The sequence below is a fragment of the Lytechinus pictus genome, chromosome 11 (assembly GCF_037042905.1).
Source record: "Lytechinus pictus isolate F3 Inbred chromosome 11, Lp3.0, whole genome shotgun sequence".
In the NCBI taxonomy this organism is placed as follows: domain Eukaryota; kingdom Metazoa; phylum Echinodermata; class Echinoidea; order Temnopleuroida; family Toxopneustidae; genus Lytechinus; species Lytechinus pictus.
Genome location: NC_087255.1, coordinates 67,577 through 87,799, shown reverse-complemented (window position 1 = coordinate 87,799; position 20,223 = coordinate 67,577). Strand labels below are relative to the sequence as shown.

At 37.0% G+C, this 20,223-nt stretch overlaps 1 protein-coding gene across 3 annotated transcripts; it reads left to right on the top strand.

Annotated features, from left to right (window-relative positions):
- The first annotated feature begins 5,005 nt into the window (after positions 1–5,005).
- LOC129276024 (uncharacterized) lies at positions 5,006–16,027 on the top strand. 3 transcript variants are annotated; one of them, XM_064106530.1, is made up of 8 exons: positions 5,006–5,156; positions 7,947–8,089; positions 8,699–8,783; positions 9,164–9,347; positions 11,063–11,256; positions 11,608–11,731; positions 12,319–12,455; positions 13,321–16,027. In XM_064106530.1, exons 2-8 carry the CDS (start codon positions 8,043–8,045, stop codon positions 13,471–13,473), a joined length of 924 nt encoding a protein of 307 aa, XP_063962600.1. In that variant the 5' UTR covers positions 5,006–5,156; positions 7,947–8,042; the 3' UTR covers positions 13,474–16,027. The 3 variants fall into 3 exon arrangements, with proteins under 3 accessions (XP_063962600.1, XP_063962601.1, XP_063962602.1); XM_064106531.1 differs by having other exon boundaries at positions 5,024–5,156; positions 12,325–12,455; XM_064106532.1 differs by having other exon boundaries at positions 5,048–5,156; positions 7,947–8,045.
- The last annotated feature ends 4,196 nt before the right edge of the window (positions 16,028–20,223 follow it).

Here is a 20,223-nt window from a genome sequence, read left to right as displayed (position 1 = left end):
CTAAATGAATTATATGAAATTATCTTTGATTCATGAACGTGCATGCTTGTCATGGAAACCATGAAAATATATTGTATGCAATGCCTATCTCAGCTCGACTCGAAGTGCAGTTACGTGCTAAGTATGTAATTTTCACGCTCACTATACTTATGAAATCTACCTGTTGATGCAATCGGGGAATAATTACAATTTCCTTGTTTAGCACAGAAATTAACCCAATATCAAGAGTGTAAACAAGTGGTTAGAGATCACCGCTATTTCCTTTAAAGGTCAAGTCCATCCCAGGAATAATGTTCATTTATATGAAAAGAGAAAAATCAAACAAGCACAATGATAAAAAATTCGGATGTACAATAAAAAAAGTCATGACATAATTTAGTTGTTGCGTATTTTTTCACAAAATAGTTGTATGCACAACTCAGTCGATAATGTCTTTAGCTCACTCTTCCTTGTGTTTTTCGTTTGAATTATCAAAAGTTTCAGCTTATTTTACAGATAAGACAAGACTCTCTTGATTCAACTACAAAATGTTAAAACTTGAAAATCTCACGAACTTTCTTATTTTAAATCCGATATTGATGAAATTTTGAGTGCTCTTCATGTTTGGTGCCTTGTCCTCCTTTTATTCTAATAATCACAAAGCGGAAAGCCTGTTGCGATTTACATTAATTAAAAGTGAGTGAGGTTATTAAAGCGTGAATAGTCTACTTAAATCATTTTCTTAAAAATATTAAAAATAAACGATTTTGTTTTGAAAATGATTTCTGTAAGGGTATAAGAAATTTGTCCGAAGGACGTGGTTAATTTAGATAACGTAAAATAACAAGTTAGGAGAGAATACATTGCTAAAATTTAAAAGAAAAGTATATCAGAATTTGATGGCATAGTCAGCATCTTTTTTTTTTAATTGTATTCTAACTTTCAGTCCGAAGTGCCCACTTTGGGACATTAAACATGCATGACAAAAACTATGTAAAGACAAATTATAGATGTTTTTTACTAATGGAACGATACGCTCCAAATGTATGTTCTTTTTATTTATTTTTAACGTCATTTGTGAAGCTGGTGAAAAGTTAGTACTGCTCCAAACTATAAGATTTAAGATACAAACATTCTAATAACCTTTTTAAAGCTTTGATGGAGTTTCCTCAAACTTTCACCAAAATAGATTTCTGTCAATTTTTACGATAAACTATTAGAAGGGCAAATTTCCCCTTCAACCACTTTATTTGTAATTTTTTTGGATTCTTTGTCTGATCGGCTTTCATTTGAAGGAAATAACACTAGAACTCCAATCAAACCTTCAGTTTCAAAATTACTTACCAACAAAAAATTATGTCAAATTTAAATGCACTGGCCTAAACAAATGCACAAATTTATTTGTGAGTGAAATAAAACACGCACAAGTTATATTTCAATGCTCTATAGCATCTATTTCACATAAAAACTTCTTATTTTGGGAAATCGATAAATTTGTATGAGAGAGGGACTCAATAATTAAGTAAATTGCTAGATTTCAAGGAACTAATATACAAAATGAACTTTTGAGTGTTCAATTATGCGTGCACGAAAGTATTGGTGGGGTTCGTGAAAACGATAAAGTCAAGATCGACAGTAAAATCCCCGACGCGCGCGCTAGTGCGTGCTTGTGAAAACGCCTCGTATCGTGGAAACACTTTTTGTCCACGAACCCAGTCAGTAGTTTGGAATTTCGTTCTAAACTGTACATCTAAGATTAACCAATTTATATTGGCATGATAGTAAACTCCCGTAGCATTTTGCTCCCACAAAGTTTCATGAGAAAAAGCGGTTTTTTTTACCCTCAATTACAGTTTGAGTCGAAGTATTTAAATGCGTTTTCTCGAAACTAACCTTTTCGCTTTGCGCGCAGTAAAGTCACTTCGTTTACATGGTTTATGGTATGATTAGATAATTCGTTTTGCTTTGACAAACTGGATATTGAAACGGGCGTGCTGACATTTGGCCCATGTGGGTCCATTAAAACAAATAATGTCATTAAGGTGATCGAAGCATATTCTTACATCTCCATACTGTCTCTAATCCATATCATATTATGCTATCCTAAAATCCTACATTCTAATCCTAAATCCTAATATTATCCTATACCTATACATCGAGTCCTGTCATTGACTTCATATTAAAGCTTTATATTTTTCTGAAAATTTTCGTGGAGAAATCACTGCATAAAGATAACAAAATCAATTGTTACAGCTATATTAGCTAACATTTTGGTAATTTCCCGTTGTAATGAATATTCATGAGTGGATTCTAGATCCATGGAACCCAGATGTGAACCAATTAGATCCCAGACTCCTATAAACAGATGAAATTGTAAAGTAAAGTCTGTGGAAAGTATGGTTGTCCTAACTTGCCTCTGTGTTTCATTAACGGCATTGCTTTGGTCAACGTCTTCAGAAACTCATCGTACACTCAACTTAACGTACATGTACTTGTGTTGCTTTATTTTTTGTACAAATTATTCCTCCAGAGACGCTAGGATATGACCCCCCGCCCCCCCCCCCCGTGTATTCAAATGATGTTTTGAATGGTTTATGATCAAAGTTATAAGCATATTTATAATTGGTATCATATAATTAATGAATGGAAGTATTATACAGTGCGTCCCACAAAAACGAAACCGAGATTTATCGATGATTTATCATGCCTTAAACGCAAATACAATAGACAAATGACCTTTCATTGTAAAGCGTAGAGTCTCCTCTTTTATTTGAAATGGCTTAGATTATTCTTCATTCATGCATGAGTGAGCAAAAACAATTTGAAGAAAGGAAACCAACAAGTCACTTGGTGGGTGGTATCTGACTTTAAAAAAGAAAATCACATTTAAAAAAGGTTCAATATCTGTTTTTTTTTATTTGGTACCTCAATTACAGATAATGGTCAAGACATAACATAGTTCTGTTTATTGAAATAAAGCTTGACTTCCAATAATTCCATAAAATGAAGATATTTTTACAGGATAGTTTTCAGACTTACTCGACACTCCGTTTTGTTGACGATCAGCAATGCAAAAGTCTTTTGTTATTAAACTGTGCGATAGTTTCAGTGGGAAACACGTATGTTTCATGAAATTATGGAAATACAAGCATTGTTTCGAAGAAACATAACTTTGTTATTTCTTAACCCTTTTGTGCCATTTAGCTATCATATTAAGAAAAACAGATATTGAATTTTAGGCATGTGATTTTCCTTTTGAAATCTTGATACCCCCGCTAAATGATTTGTTGTTATCCTTTCGTCAAATTGCTTTTCTCACTTATGCCTGAATGTGAAATCTTGTATGTTAAAACAGCTAAAAGAGAACATTTTAACTTTACAATGAAAGATTAATTGTCTATTTTATTAGTGATTAAGTTATGATAAATCATCGCTAAACCTCGGTTTCGTTTTTTGTGGGACGCACTGTATATACGGTTACTCTCATGGTTCAGCAAATATTATCTTTGCGATAAGCTAATTGTTGGGATTCGTCATGGCTCAAATCTTGTAATATTAGATTGAGCGCGGGAGCGCAGCGACCGAGCCAGATTTTTTAAGAATGCAAAATTGAGCCAATCTAAGCACTTGGACTATCTCTTGTTTCATTCCTCCGTTAAGGTCAGAGATCGCTTCTAACAGTAAAAAAAAATTACTGAAGACACTTCCTACGGGTTGCTCAAGTTAGTGAGGCTGCTGAGAAGGTTTTGGCGGTTTGTGTAAGGATTGCGAATGAAGTATAGAAATAGAGTTTGGAGCTGGGCTTTAATGGCACTGTTGATGCGCATAGGGGGAAGAAAGATAATACATTCTCGAAATGACTGGGGGTCTGCCTCAAAGAAACCTGCGAATTGTATGGTATTGTTATTGTCCTTTATGCGATTGATGAGGTTCCGGTGCAAAATGTGCAATGGCTAGACAGGATGAGACAAAGTGTTCAACATCTACTCGATGTACGGAACACAGTCGACATATGTCATCAGAAGCCTTTCCAATTATGACAAATCTGGCTTGAATCAAGTAAACTTTGCATGAGATCTGGGCTATGATGGTGATAGCTGATATCAGGGTGGGATTAACTATATGACCAGAATACCAGTCAGTAGCCTTAGGATTTGGTCTTCTGGTCCATAATGAAAGTAAACCTTTCTATGAGAACTTCACACTTTGCCTGGACCCTGATGCTCTAGTCACTGCCAGCATCACCATGCGTTTCCAAAGGCTATGACAAAAAGCTCATCTAGAGAAGGAAGAATAGGAATCGTGAGAACAGAGCGTCAGTGTTGAACCGAAGGGGTGTTGGCACAGATGCAATGAAGAAGTAGCCTGCATTCTGCTCTATCAGGGGCAACGTTCGCGATCTGTCCTTAAAGCAAGAGCTTCTCCTTCATAACCAGAAGACTTATAGGCAGTAAAGTTTGTCAGGAGGTACACAAATTCATCAGCTGCGGATACTGGAAGCCCTAGTATGCGTTTGAAGAGATGGGCCTGACCTTTATCTAGACGATTCAACATGGAATTGGCGAATGACACTCAAGAGCAGCCATATGGCATACACACTTAAAAATAGGTAGTCAAAATTTGACTAGTTTGGGTGGTCATTTCAAAATAACCCTGGATGTAGTCAAATTTGACTGCATATGGGGTCAACCTTTCACTGTTTACTTTGCCTTTTGGCTTTTTGACTGCGCCGGAAGTTAAAAATGACTAGGTGTATGAAGTGGAAAAATAACTTGCCTAAAGAGTCATCATCAAAATGACTGCAATGCAAGTTGAACGGCGGAGGGATATATTACTGTGTGCAGTGTTCAATAATCAATAGTTATTTTGCTAATACTTGTAATGTTGTAATAGCAAACAAATTTAATCAGTGTGAAAGAAACAACATTTTAAAACTTTCCATGTATTTCACTTCATTTGCGTTGTGATATATATTATTTTTATCAAAGAACTATTTTACTTCAGGTCGAATCACTCAATGTATGGTGAGTATGATTTCGAATTTCCCGCCGCGTCTCGATCTCAAGTTAAGTTGCGAATTTTTTACTGCAGTCTGCATGCGACCGCTTAGTTGGTGTTGATGATGGAGAGGCTCCTAAATAAGTGGGGATTAGGTGGTTTAGTTGCTGTGTTTGAAGGTAAGAAATTTGTCTTGAGTGTCAAACATATTTGTGTCTTTACTATGTAAACTTACATGATTGTAGTATTTCGTTAAGCTTAAGTAATTTCACAAAATAACACGTTGACATTGGCTTTGCCATTGGCATTGCAGTGCATGGCATCATGTAACCCAGAGAGCCCAGAATCTAAGACTTAGTAACACTTAACATAACAGACATTAATGCTAAGTCAATCGTATTTCAACACTGATTATTCTGAAGTAAAGCGTTCCTGAATAAAATAAACTGCTGAGAATTATACTTATTCATATGAAGATGAAATAGAGGGGACGGACTAGGCCTAAACTTCAGTTCAACTTTCAAGCTTGAAGTTTGGGCCTAGACCTAGTCCGTCCCCGCTATTTTCATACCCCATGACTACATCGACAATCTCGCTAGCCGGCTAGCACCGGCGATATCAAAGGCCGGATCCCGCTCTGACCATATCCCTACATTGACCTAAATTTGAATAGGCCTAAAATCGACAGTTTGTCGTTACTAAAAAACAGGAGGTCGGAAACAAGTCCACATCTACCCCTGATAATTGTCTAATCACAATAAAACTGAAATAAAGGTTTACTTTGGACCTACATGAAGCATTCCGATGAATGTCTAGATCTACGACAAACTATATAGACCCCTACCTAGAAATAGTATTTTTTGAGAAACTCAATGATCACACTTATTTGGAAGTCAGGCAAAAGAAATATTGAAATTGAGGTTTACATAGTGCGTAACACAGGATGAGCCCCGAACCCCGGCAAACACTTTAGTCTTTACAATTTGCAAGTGAGATCAAAACATGAAAATGAGCGTAACTTACTTTTATTCCTATGGAATGTCATTAGAATAGTATTGATGTTCCCTCCAAGATTTTCCGCTCCAATGAAGTTCACTCAGAAACCATGATTTCGAACATCAATTCTATAAACAGATAATTAGTCTAGCTATTTCGTTTCAGAAACTTCAAATTCGCAGAGTCCAAAAGAACGACACTTCGCACAGATATCGTAGGGAATTGTTGGACGGAAAAAAATGTTTAATGCATGAGTACATGAATAAAACATTAGCGTTTAATCCAATCATACAAGTGCATTATGCGTATTTTGACGTCATTCTCATGAATAAAACATTGACCCTCCAAAATCATCCTTCAAATTGTCCGCCGGCAGCCATGTTGGCTATGTACAAAACCTATGGGAAATAAAAACACGCGGAAAGAGTTCCCTCTCTAGTATACGTAAGATCGTATCTCTGTGCCTACAACACACAGTACAATGTCCCATGCAATGTCTATGTGCTTGTGTGCTTTACGCATACACACAACCCAGTGTGTAAGCACTGCGCGCATATCATATGCAAATAGGTAGACAGGCCAGTCTATTCTCAAACAGGGTAGAGTAAGTTACTTACAAAAATAATCAAAGAGTTGCCTAAATTTTAGCAATATCAGTTTTAGGAAGAAAACAAACTGAATAATCATGCCTTTAGAATCTATTATAATGCAATGAAAATGATATTTAGCCACTGTATCTTCTGTTTGACATATTTCCCCATTATGTTGATACACCTATTCCGAAATTGATGAACCTATATGGTATAAAAAGTTTATTGAACTTTATTGAACCCTGTATGTCTAGACTATTCCATTTTCAGTTAGGTATATGGTGCATCATAAATGACTTGGAAGTACTAACAATTGTTTTTCTCACATAAGTAAAATGTATTCTTATAACTGCAGGAATTTATTTTTTCATAAAGATGTTATTTCTGAAGATTTATGTCTATCATTCATCCCATGTAAAGCTCCTACAGGTTGCATAGGGCCAATGTCTTATTACTCTGAAATCATATATCCCCATAAGTAAGTGCTGTGTTCCACACTAAGTATAGATTATACTCTAAAGTTGCCAATGGGAAGAGTGGTCATTGAAATCCTCTCTGACAGGCCCTCTGTCGCGAATGAGTTAAATCGTAAGCACAGCTTACATCGCAAAATTGGATGTTCAGTTGAATTTTTGGACAGTTGAAAATTAACGCAAAAAATTGCATTTTGAAAATGAATAGAGTTTTGTGTCTGATATGAAGACAAATATTGGATTTTGGACCCTGAATTTTATTTTTGATGTTAAGCCGGCATGTACAATTTTGTACGCTAATGTTAGAAAAGACGCGCAAGCGTCGTTTTAAATCGTAAGCACAGCTTACATCGCAAAATTGGACGTTCGGTCTGATTTTTGGACAGTTGAAAATTAACGCAAAAAATTGCATTTTGAAAATGAATAGAGTTTTGACAAATAGACAAATATTGGATTTGGGACCCTGAAATTTTTAGAATTGGATGTTTAGAATTGCAAAATTGGACGTTCATTTAAATTTTTGAGAGGACTGCCTTTCAATAAAAAAAAATACTAATCAATAATTAAAAACCCAATATTTTGAGCAAAATAGGAGTCATGCTGAATAATAGGCCTACAAAACCAGATTGATGTAAACATTTTGTATTTCGTTATTCATTGCACTATACATAATTACATGTACATATCAACTCGTTAACAAAAACTTTTGATAACAAAAAGTATTTTTGTCAAATCTCAAGAAAATGCCTCACATGGTATAAATTTAAACAGTTCTGACAAGAAGTAAATTCTAATTCCAATGTACTATAACGAGTAACAAATAATTTTTTTCTGGCCTAACTGAAAAAAAAATACTGGTATAATAAAAATAACCGTTCAAATATTTGTTTTTTTCTTTACCAAATTCTAGGACATAAGTGCTATTCTGGAAAAGGCTGCTGGTGGCCAGTCCATTCTCGGTGAACTTGAAGAAGGTGGACCACAGAGTGCCTCTAACAGACGAAGAATGGTGAGAATAGTTGTATTCCACCTCATGGAGAAATATGGAAACAAGTAAGAAAATACTCAAACATTTTCAAACAACTAACAAAATCAATAGACCAGGGTTGGAGCTTAGACCAGTCAAAAGCTATTTTTCACAAAAGTGGTGAAATGCAGGTTTGCTGCCAGCTTATGCATGCCCTGTCTGGGGATATATGAGGGATGGATATAAGTTCTCAACCTTCAGGTAGAAGGAGAAAAGATAAATTGATGATTTTCATATCCCTGATATGATTCAACAACTCTTAAAATTGGGGGGGGGGGAAGTTTCATTATAAAAATGAACTAAAATATTTGCTTTGTTACAAAACTTTGACTGTTTCAGGTTTCTGAAGATAACTTTTCAATAGAAAATGAAAAGACAGTTACAATCAATATTCATCTCCAAACTTGTTCAGATGCATGAGGGTCATGGTGCAGTGACATCACTGGAAGATGATTGCCCTTGCTGTGCTGCTAAAAAGTATGCAGCATAGTTTAAAGGCAGCAGGGAGCATCTGGAAGATGAATGAGTGCAAAATCTATTTACTAATAAAAGACAATTTGTTCTTATATTATCTTATAGGTATCTGTAGTAGATCATTATTTTTTTCCTTTCTTCTTTGATCTTTATAATAATAGACCATCTGCTGAACAGAAGGTGGGCATGGCAATATCCATGATTCAACAATTTCCAGCACTGAAAGATGTTGAAGGACCTGGTTATGTAAGTATAAGTTTAATCACGTTAACAGAACATCATTTGAAGCAGAAAATTGTGTTGTTATCAACAAGTTTAGTTGTTTTTGTCCCATTGTACCATATGGCTTTCCCCATGAACAATAACTTTGAACAGAAGAGAAAATACCGGACTCATCTAACGCTTATTGGTGGCATTTTGGTTTCTCTCGTGCCATATTCTTTCTGTTGTTCGATAACAACAATATGCGTTGTCAACTATTTTGCACCATCATAAGTGTTTAAATACTAAATTGAACAAAACTTTTACACTTAAATGTTACACTTTTTTAGGTTGTACTGTAAAGTAGGTGCTGTATATTCACTCATTGCTGTTACATGTATTTCTTGTATAAATTTCGCACATAGGAAGCATGGTATACACCAGCAGTAGAGGGTGAACATGCAAAGGGCTTCATCGAAGAAAGGTTGAAAAATGTGAGAAAGAGAATGCCAAAGCAAGGGTGGACATCTTTGGAACCTTCAAGTTCAAGTGAGGAGAACCAGAAAGAACCATCAACCAAGGAAAAAATTGAAGAACTAAAATCTAAAGGTATGTTAATGTGCCTAGTTTAAGTTTTGTTGCATGCTTTGTGAACATTGAATGTTTAATTATATTACTGGCTCATCTTCAAGTTCAAGTTGGGTTTGGTAGGCTTACTTGATTACAATCTTCAGAATTATCAGATGATTTATAATGTTCCACATTCCACAGGGACCAGTCTTTGGTCTACCAATTTTCACCTCATGATGCTCAGCAGATTGCTTGTGATCAAGTTAGCTCAATCGGTAGGGCATTGTACTCCAGATCTTAAGGTTGTGTGTTCAAGTCCCAGCGCAGCCATGATTTGTATGTTTGATTGAAATTCCCTTGGCCACGGAACTAATTGCTTATTGTCTCAGCTACCGGTATAATATTCGGGGACTCCGAGAGCTGGTCCAAGTTGCAATATTGTTCTTCTAGATGTAGGCTGAATAGGGTTCTGTGCCCAATAGCAGCTGCATCCCTGGATGATGCTAAATTGAGTGTCTTTTGGGTGAAAGTGATCAATGCCATTTCTCTCAAAGTGTGTTGAGGCTGTGAGTTTACGCTTTAAATTTGTAGAGCGCACTTTAAAATCATCTGCATGGTTTTTTTTTTTTTGGTTGTTGCTTGTAACACTTAATCAACTTGCATCAAAGGCATGTTCCAACCTCTTACAAGAAACCTATAACTAGTTTAGATAAATTTTTACAGGAAGCTTAGTCTGATTCCTGCAGTGCATCTGGTCAGGAACTTACATCCCAGGGGGGGTCTCTTCTCATTGAAAGGGGCCGGGGTATCATGCATGACCAAGGACTTGCCAAAAGCATCCTAAACAAGTATTTACAAATGCAAAAATATACACCCTAAATAAGTATGATTATCGGTAATTTGCTACCCTAAGTAAGTAATCCCCAAAGCAAGTAATAACTATTTTCAAACCAAGCAAATAGTGATATATGTTTTGCTTTCCGTGCATGAGGTCGGGCTAATTCAAGTGTTTGCGGGCATGTGCAAAGTGTTTTTGGCTGGGATTTGGGAATATTCCATCATTGTGATAAACTGTAGTGTTAAATGAACATGCAATTAGCCCTAAGTACACAGGTAAGGTGAATTTTTTTTTAAGTCACTGACTGCGTAACTCATCGGTTTAAAAAAAGTGACCCTTTTTCTTGATTTTTGGTGATTTTGAGACCCTATTTAAGTTACGCACGTAACGAGCATGATTGTAAAAAACACCCTTTTTACGTGAATTCTTGGTCAAGCATGATACCCCCCCCCCCCCTTTCAATGAGGACAGACCCCCCCCCCCCCCGGGACTTACATCAGTGCACTAGATCTTAGGATTGATTGCCGTCAAATTTTAGAGCCTTAAACAGGTGTCACCGGCATGGTGGCCTAGTGGTTAGAGCGTCCGCCTCATGATCGGGGGGTTGTGGGTTTGAACCCCAGCCGGGCCATACCAAAGGCTTTAAAAATGGTACCTACTGCTTTCTTGTCAGGCACTCGACATTAGAAGAATGGAGTAGGGAAGTTAAACACATGGCTACCAGTGGACTAACCCCCTGCTGTAGTTTCTCTACTTTCCAGTAGACATGTGGCCTAGGTTTATTGAAATGGAGATAGGCGCCGTTCTATGGGCCGAAAGGCTTGAGAAGGACTTTAACTTTTTGTAAAAGGTAGTTTAGGGTTTGCTGTAGGTAGCCTACTATTGATTTTGTTTTTTATCACCTTGTCTTTTTCAGAAAAAGATATGGAGCCGGAGAACTTGGAAGAAATGAAGCAATGGCTTCAACATAATAATAGCCCTATCCCTAAAGTGGTGGAATTCATGAAGAAGACTGCACTGAAAAGACAAGAAGAAATTCACTTAGAGAAGAAATCTACCGTGCATGACATCGAGTTGCAATGGCCTCGACTCTTTGATGTCCCTAACATGGTATGGGGTAACTTTTGTTTTCTTGGTTTATGTCAAAAGTACAGTAAAGCATTAATTCTTGAGGTGTGCTTCTCAAAAACCCAAATAAAATTCCTCATTGATCTTTTTTGCCTGCCAGGACCAGTAACAAAAGTCTACCAAATTCTGCCTGTTTTTATTTGGTACTACTGATAATAATATACTTCCCTACATGTATCTTTTGCCAGGTGTCATTAACATAATCAAGGCCTAGCTCCTTGGTTGCTGGATATTCATTTTGCAATTAGACATTACACATGTGCCCACCCCAAAATTACCATACTGAATCAAGGTTTTACAATCCTTCTTTATGCATTTTAATTTGCATCACAGATAGATGGTGATTTCAGAGCAGTTCATGGGGATGTGTCTGACAGATTAATCATGAAATGGACTCAAGAACTGGCCAAAAAACTACTGCAGTATGGAGAAAAGCAAAGTCCACAAGTGCAAGCCGGTACATATTTTCCCCGGGGGGAGGGGCACTCAATATGAAAGTGACGTACGAGTAAGATCACACATCTCGAACATAGGGGTCTTTCGGTGATGCGTTCAAATGAAAAATAGGGGGTCTTTGGGTGACAAATGAAAAATAGGGGGTCTTTGGGTGACAAGTAAAAAAATAGGGTGTCTTTCAGTGACAGTCTAAAATCTGGGTTTTTCGGTGACACGCCAAGCTAAAAAATGGGCTCTTTTTTAGTGTGATTAAATGGCATTTTTCTGAAAATCAAAAATTTGGGCAATTTTTGGGTCAGAGAGTGCAAAATTCATGGGTCTTTGGGTGACAGAAAAAAATTGGGTCATCGAATGGAAAAAACGGGGGTCTTTGGGTGACAGCAGTCCAAAAAAGGGGGTCTTTTTGATCGCACATGGTGCGAACTTCAATATTGAGTGCCCCCACCACCACCACCCCCACCCGGGGTATTTTCTGTAATATTTTGCTTTTCAATAATTTTGTATACTGTTGTAAAAAAGATGCGATTCAGTGTTAAAATATTTACCATGGAATTGCTCTATTTTAATTGAAGTTTGTTTTCCTTTCAGATATAGATGATCAAAGTGCACAGGATGCAGGTCTGACAGCACTGCCCTTGATACTGCCTACAGGAAAACTGTCAAACGCAAAGAAATCCAGGGCTACGGTGAAAGAAGCAATGGAGTCCTTCATTGATTTTCAGCCGGTAAGTATGGAGTAAATTTTAGTGCCTACTAAATGAAATGTTTGGGTATAGAGGTGGGATGCAGATGGGATATATCCAATTGGAGGATGTTTTTGTATATCTTCTTGCACATAAAATGAAAGAAATGCCTCAAGTACTCCATTTGGTTGAAAGTGATATGTAAAGAATGGGACACGTTCATCAAGACAACAACAGTTTGGCTGATGTGATGCTCACACAGTTTGTATTGCATAGATCTGTTTTACTTAATTGTTATCATCGGATATGCGAGACTTCAGGAAATTTTTTTCAGCATCTCCAGTACAAAACAAGATTAAAAATTCATATTTTCAAGAAATTTTATTAGCGTTTCAGGAAAATGTGACCAAAGTCACTGGCATCTCTGTATCATTTTGATTATGGTTCGATTAACTGCAGAATTTGCATGCTTGTCGCACTACAACATTTGTAGCACATCCCACATGCAGCCCAAACTTTCCATGTTTGCTAATTGAAGTTCAGCTGACAGGTCCCTAATAGAACTCGACTCTCACTCTACACCTAGATCTGTGATAGATCTTTAGAACTGTGATATAAAGAAAGGTTAAGTTTATATGACAACTTCTATCATGATCATGGTCAAGTTACAGTAGTTACCCTCACTATATAGATTTGACAGACTGACCCATGATGTCAAACGCCAGGCAGTATAGTCAAATATTGTTCCTCGACCAGCAAAGTGTGTGCACACAATGTACATCAGGACCATGCTAAAGCTATATCTATCTACAACCCACTTACCAGTAAGAATTAAGTACGCAGACAGAAAATATCTAGATTTATTTTTTAAATGTAAATTAATCAGATTTATTTTCTCTTTTTACAGATAGGGACAAACCTCCCTCAATACTTGGATGGACTCATGTCAAAGAGGCGGCAACCATTTGTCCTGGCCCTTGGCCCACAGAAAGCGCCAGCACAATATTTTGCTGTGGTTGAGGGCCGTGCCCTTAAGCAAGACAGCCTTCTGAATACTTGACCTGGAGTATCCATCTGCGTGCTATACTACATGGGAGTTTATTCAAAAAGTTCTGTACCAGGTAAATGCCAAAGACAGGAACACCTCCTCCTGTGTGAGGTCATTAAGGACATATGTCCTTCATACTTAATTTTCAACCATTTAATGGTCAATGTCAGTTCAGCAGAACTCAAAATTCTGATATGTCTCCTAATTTGGATATGTCTGTATGCCATGTATGAAATTCAATACTAAAATGGATTTTACAAGTTCAGGTATCGAGGTACGTCAATTCCTCAAGGCAGCAGCTCCACGTGCGTACTTAAGCAGCATCTTCAATTGCTTGCGTGTGTACGCATGCGCCTTTAGGGTTCCTTTGTGACATCAGATAAATGCGTATCAATTTCACTGCCTATCCTTTTCAAATCTATTTTAGTCATTCGTATACAGGGGGGTACAAAGGGTATCCAAATTCCAATACCACATTTTGATTTTAAATTTTGCAAGCAACAAAACAAACAAAATTGCAAAGTGGCAAGTATGCCAACATTTTCATTTTGTCTGCTAAATACCTCTGCGTTTTAAATTGTATCTCTGCAAATTAATGCTAGTGGCTTTAGAAGATGGGTTTGTGACAAAAAGCTTAAACTTGTCATTTTTGTGGCAAATTATGGTTTTTCGATCAGTTAAATTTATAGACTAGGTTTAAGCCAAAATGTTTGCACAGATAACATTTAATGTACATAAGTTAATATATAGCAGACACATTAAGCAAGTTTTGACATAATTACCACTGTGTGATATTGTTTTCTTGACATTAATATTCTGGTAGCAGAATTCAAAGACCTTAGCCCTCATTCATTATACTATGCCATAACCAAGGCGCATATCCAAATTGTGATTCGTATTTTGAGTTCCGGGAGTTGATGTTATTTATACCACTGGATGTACTGAACTACATAGGCCCTTCAAACTAGAATTTAATGAAAATGAAAATAATATGCTGAACTGCATACTTATCAATGTTTAGCTTGGGATCATTGTACTAACCTTGGTGTGATTGTGAGAGGAGAGGGTGGCCACTCATGTGTATACTTTCAAAAATGACCCCAAGCTAGGATTCACCAAAAGTGGTCAAATTTACCCCAAACAAGGATTTTAATTGACAAAAAACACCCCAAACAAGGGGTAAAATACCATGTGATCACAAGGTGTGATTGCGCCAGTGAAATGACTAGAATCTATGAATAAGTGATGTAATGTGTGGTAATTGAGTTGTATTGCCTTTTTACAATTGAAGTGTTACAAATAGCAAGTTTTACTTTTACTGATGGAATTATAATACACGGCAAGTTTAAATTTAACTGATATTACTGCAAATAGCAAGTTTGAATTTAACTGATACATTATTAGAATTTGATTAATTTCAACTTTGAATTTAACTGATAGAATGACAACTATTAACTGATTAAAAAAAATGATGTAACTGATAGAATTGTAAATTATAGCAAGTTTCAGTTTAAGAATTGGTGTGACCCTTGGTACATTGCTGTTTGCTGACAAAGCATTTTTCAGATGTTGGACTTGCAGCTACTGCTCCCGAGTTGCAATAGAGTTACATAGAATGTGTAGAAGTATTTCTTTGAAATAGTTACAAATAGAATTTTATAGAGGGAATTTTCCAAAAGGTCCTTCCTGTTCAAAAACCCAATGTAAATACATTAATATGACTTTAAAATGGTACATGTGTAAAACCCATTGAAATGAGCCCGATACATAGTGTTTATGGATCGATCAGCAATACAGCTTGATTGGTGGCGAACACAAGTGAAGAAATTCATGTTTTAATTCGTACTTTTTCGATATGAACTGAAATTGAATTTGTTTTAAATTAATTAAGCAAATTGACTTCCATGTTATCCTGCAACTTATTCAGTATTAATGTACATCAGTGTAAAAAAATTGGGTAAACAGGAATGCAGATGATATGCAGCTTTTCTTGGGGACAATTCATGTAATAACATCTAGGTGTCAGATGTGGTGTATCATATGGGTGTGTAAATGCCATCATTCCATGTGAATCTGATGCAGACACTTTGTAGATGGCATACAGATCTTCAATAGAGAAGATTCATCTTGACAAAACCATTATCAATTACTGACCTGACAGTTTCGGCCATCCTGGTCGAAAGCCATCTTCTCTAGAGGGCGTTCCGACGAGAATTGGATCATAACTGTCAGGTCAGTAATTGATAATTGGTTTTGTCAAGATGAATCTTCTCTATTTATGATGTCAATGCAGTCAAACCAGATGAATTTATTCAAGAAAAAAGCATACAGATCAGATATTTGGCCTACTACCACATCATTGATCAATCAAGGTCAATTATTTGAAAAGCAAATTATAAAATCTGTAATGTCTTAATAATGTTAGAAAATGCTTCAGTGCTTTTCAATTTGACAGTGTACTTTTTAGGATCAAATTTTAAATGTTACCACTCTTGTATTGCTATTTAGTGTTTTGGAAGCATCTAATATGTTCTTTAAAAATAAATTATTTGTTTATGCACAATAATCTTTTAGTTTTTGTGTCTAATTAATGTGTTAAGCTTACAAGTAGTCGGATACAACTAACCACTGAAGTCAAAATCTGACTACATTGAAGTTGAAATTGACTACATTGAAGTGAAAGGATGGAGGAATGAAATGACCCTACTGTCTATTGCATTTGACCCCTTTTCATTTAAATGTAGTCAAATTTTGACCTTTTTGTAGTAATTTTTTACTTCATTTGGGTCATTTGTTGACTACCATTGTAGTCAAAATCATTTGACTACATCTAGTGGGTCATAAATGACCCCAATGGGTTCGGTGTATAGTTGACCCTGAGAATGGGGTCAAAAATGACTGTTATAGGGTCATTTTTGACTACCTATTTTTAAGTGTGTAGGTGGTACACAAAATGTTGAGGAAAGCTTGGCGGCGATTTGGGGTACAACTCTACCACTAAAAAGGAGATGTCCCGACAAGGGCATGGAACGCTGTGTACCCTTTTGAATTAGCTTCAGCTGCAAAGTCAAACTGTACACCCGAAGTCATTGTAATTCCAAGGTCTTTATGAAATGAGACTTCATTGATAGGCTCTCCATTGATGTGCCGGGATAGTCCATGATCTTTGTGGTTGTTGAACACTATAACGGCACTTTTAGAGGGGTTTCTCTTGTATCTCCAATCCTGGGTGTATTGTAGAGCAACATTGAGCAACTCTTGGTCTCCTGTTTGGCTGCTACTGACAAGCGCTATGTCATCAGCAAATGATATGATACAAAGATTCAGATTATTGATTTACAACCAGGATGGTGATCACTGAGGATTTTAATGAGATCGTCAATTTATAAAGTGAAGAGCAAGGAATACAACACACCAATATGTCTTACTCCTTGGAGTACACTGAACAATGGTCCCACTGAATGGTCCTATAGTATCTTACTAGTTATTATAGTTATTGTAGAATTCTGCAATGGTATCCAGCAGAAATTCACAAGGATGAGTGGAAGAGATTTTTTAAAGCAGACCTTCTTGCCATACCCTGTTAACTGGTTAAACGCTTTTTCGGCATCAATAGTTGCAATGAAGAGTGGCTGCTTTAGAAGACTTGCTCAGTTCAATGACTTGGTCAAGGGCTTTACCAGCTAATAAGCAAGACCTTTCCTGCTGGAACCCAAACTGCAGCTGGTCCGGAATGTCATGCTCCAGTAGGTGATTGATGAGTTTGGGCTTAATGATACATAATAATAATACATATTATTTATGTAGCGTCTTTTCCATTTTGATTAAATGCTCAAGGCGCTTAGAAGAGAGCAAAACATAAAAATAAAGAGAACTTTGAAAGGGTAAATTACAAATGAGGAAAAAATGTCTGTCTTCAAACCTAGCACCCTGCTGGTGAACAAATTTCAATTTTAGGTTGCACTTAAAAGATGTTGCAAAGGTTGATTTCTTCAGCTCCTGTGGTAGTGTATTCCACGGAGCTGGTCCGGAATGAGCAAAGGCTCGATCGCCCCATGATTTTTTTTTAGATAGTGGAATATGCAAGAGACAAGATTTGGGCGATCGCGGGCTTAATCAACATATCTAGCAGCTTACCCAAGACAGGGGTTAGGGTAATGCCTCTGTAATTTTCTGGAACTGCTGAATCTTTGCCACCACCTTTATTTAAAGTTCATCAGGATAAAGATAAGGGTCCTTGAATTATATTTAGTGTACGGAAGATGTTTTAGGATATATGTTGTCAGGACCACAGGCCTTGCCAGTCTTTAAACTGAAGTTCTTTCGATGAAAACACAAACTTGGATCAGCAGAGAGTTTGATCAACAAGACACTGTGAATTACTCTGAATCTCACTTTCTGACATGTAGTCACTGGGAGTTGACAAATTTTAGAAGTATTGTGTCCAGTCCTGGATGATATCCATCCCTGAGTATCAGTGGTCTCCGATATTCAGATGAAGTAGCCCTGAGATGGAGCGCCGGCCATTTTATTTAACAAGTGTGTAAAACAGCCTGTCGCTATGTGCATGAGCCTCCTCGATATCTGTGAGGCAGCTCTTGACTGTCTTAGCTTGGAGTGAAAGTGCTTCTTGAGCTTCGCCGCTAAATTGCCGGAGCCTCTCCAGTCCTTCCACAGGTTGATCTAACTTGTGTAGCTTTCCTCTACTTCAGGATTCCACTCCATTTTGCCTTTGCCTCCAAATTTACCTTTAGAGTGGGGCAAGCTCATTGCAGTTTTACTGCAGGCTAGACATACTGTTCAGAAGGGTCACATCAGGAGTTGCACTTTTTGGTACCGATATTTTTTTAACAGGCAAAAAAAAAGTTTTACCATAAAGCGAAGGATCCAAAATACAGTTCATTAACTTTTTTTTTACTTGGCAGCCCAGTTTTCAGAGATAAATATAATAGTGTAACTATATACAAAATATATGAAGTAAGCTAGGGAATTTTCGCTCGGGACTGTTTTCTCAGCTACGTACAGACACAGTACGATCCGTCACTCTGTGGGACTAGCAAGATGGCGGCGGTGCACTAAAGCGAAGAAACGTGCGTGCATTGTGGACGGTACAAGCCTTCTCCTTCCTTTTATTTCTGTGGTTAGATCTTACAGGGCAAGGAATTGTTTTCGCCGATATTTTTTTTTCCGCGCAAGTACCGTGTACAACACATGACCAGCTGAGCCGGCGAAATCAGCTTCCGTCGTATGACGTCATTTCTCGAGTCTTAACCTGAGTACAATTTTATTTGTAAAGGCCTTTACAAAATCTTGATTTTCCATCTACACATGAGACCGGCAAAGATAAGAAAATATACCATATAAGGAATGAAGCCTCATAAACATTTATATGTACTTTTCATAAGTCTAGCATTTACATGAGGGTTGTGTCAACAAATAATAGGCAGCCTGGTCTCGTTTGAAAACATGATAAAATCTCAAGTTCTACTTCATGGAATTAAATATTTTTTCCACATACATCAAGTTCGTTAAAATTTTAGTTTAGTGGGAAATGTCAGCACATGAAATGCCGTCAAAAAGACGCAATAAGAGATACAAGATTTTGACTTTCGTTGGCAACGATTTCGATTGCCCGTTAAAGTCCGTTAGAAATTCAAAATAGAAGGGTCGTTAATGAGATGCTAATCCGGGTCTCGCACGGCCGCGCCTGATATAGCTCTGTGGGGAACCCTGATTTAAGCTATACGCCTACCATTTTTCTCCTCATTCATTTCTTTCACAATATTTTTAAGATACAAGAATTGCCAAAGCCGTTGTACATGTATGATTTCTCACATGTTTATAATTTACCACATACATGTACTGTATCCAAGCAATAGCTTTCATCCAGCTGAGGCATGGCGACTTGTCACTGTTCAAAATGCACTTCCACCCGACAAATAAAATTTGATTTGTGGAGTCGAAAATCTGTTCATCTGACGGTCAATCAGATCTGGGTCGCCCTAGCCACTAACCCGTCTCTGTGGTCTATTGGTTAACGCACCGGCGCACAGTGGGCCAGAATGAACCCAAAGTGCGCCAAAACCCATTATTCACACATTTGTACGATTAAATTTGGTAGATGGGGGTAATTTCACCCGTATAATTCAATAAAAGTATTTTCAAAAATTGATGACGTCGTTAAAATACTGTTTTCTGATTGGCTGTTAACATTTGAGAAGAAATTACATGTTTCTAATTCTACAATAAGTTTCAAATTTTCAGAAACTAGTTTTGGAGAAATTTCAGCAATAATTAAGCATATTAGCAAACAGCAAACACACAAACAGGCAAACAAACAAGAAAAGTCTGTGCTCGGGGTTCAAACACTGATGGGTTCAAACAATTCAATTGGTGACTTGAGTATCGCTTAAAGAGGGCGCCCTACCATGAATCCGAAATTGTAAAATCCCCCAAAATTCAAAGTGAAATTGTAAAAAAAAAGGAGAGGAGTTTTTTCATTCCCTGGGTACAATGATTAACCACACCTAAATGAATTAAAATGGAATGATACCACAAGTGGACAGTAAAATCTTAAAAATAATGATTCAAATGATGAATAATAGAGGCCGGGTCCTCTGCAGGTTAATCAGTACAAGGCCCTACAACAAGGCCTACCTATTTCACCAAGAACGGTGTATACAAAGTTATTCTGAATCAGAGTCTCTCTCTGCTATCTCACTAACTATTATGTTTTTGGTGAGAGGATCTTTTAGCATACTT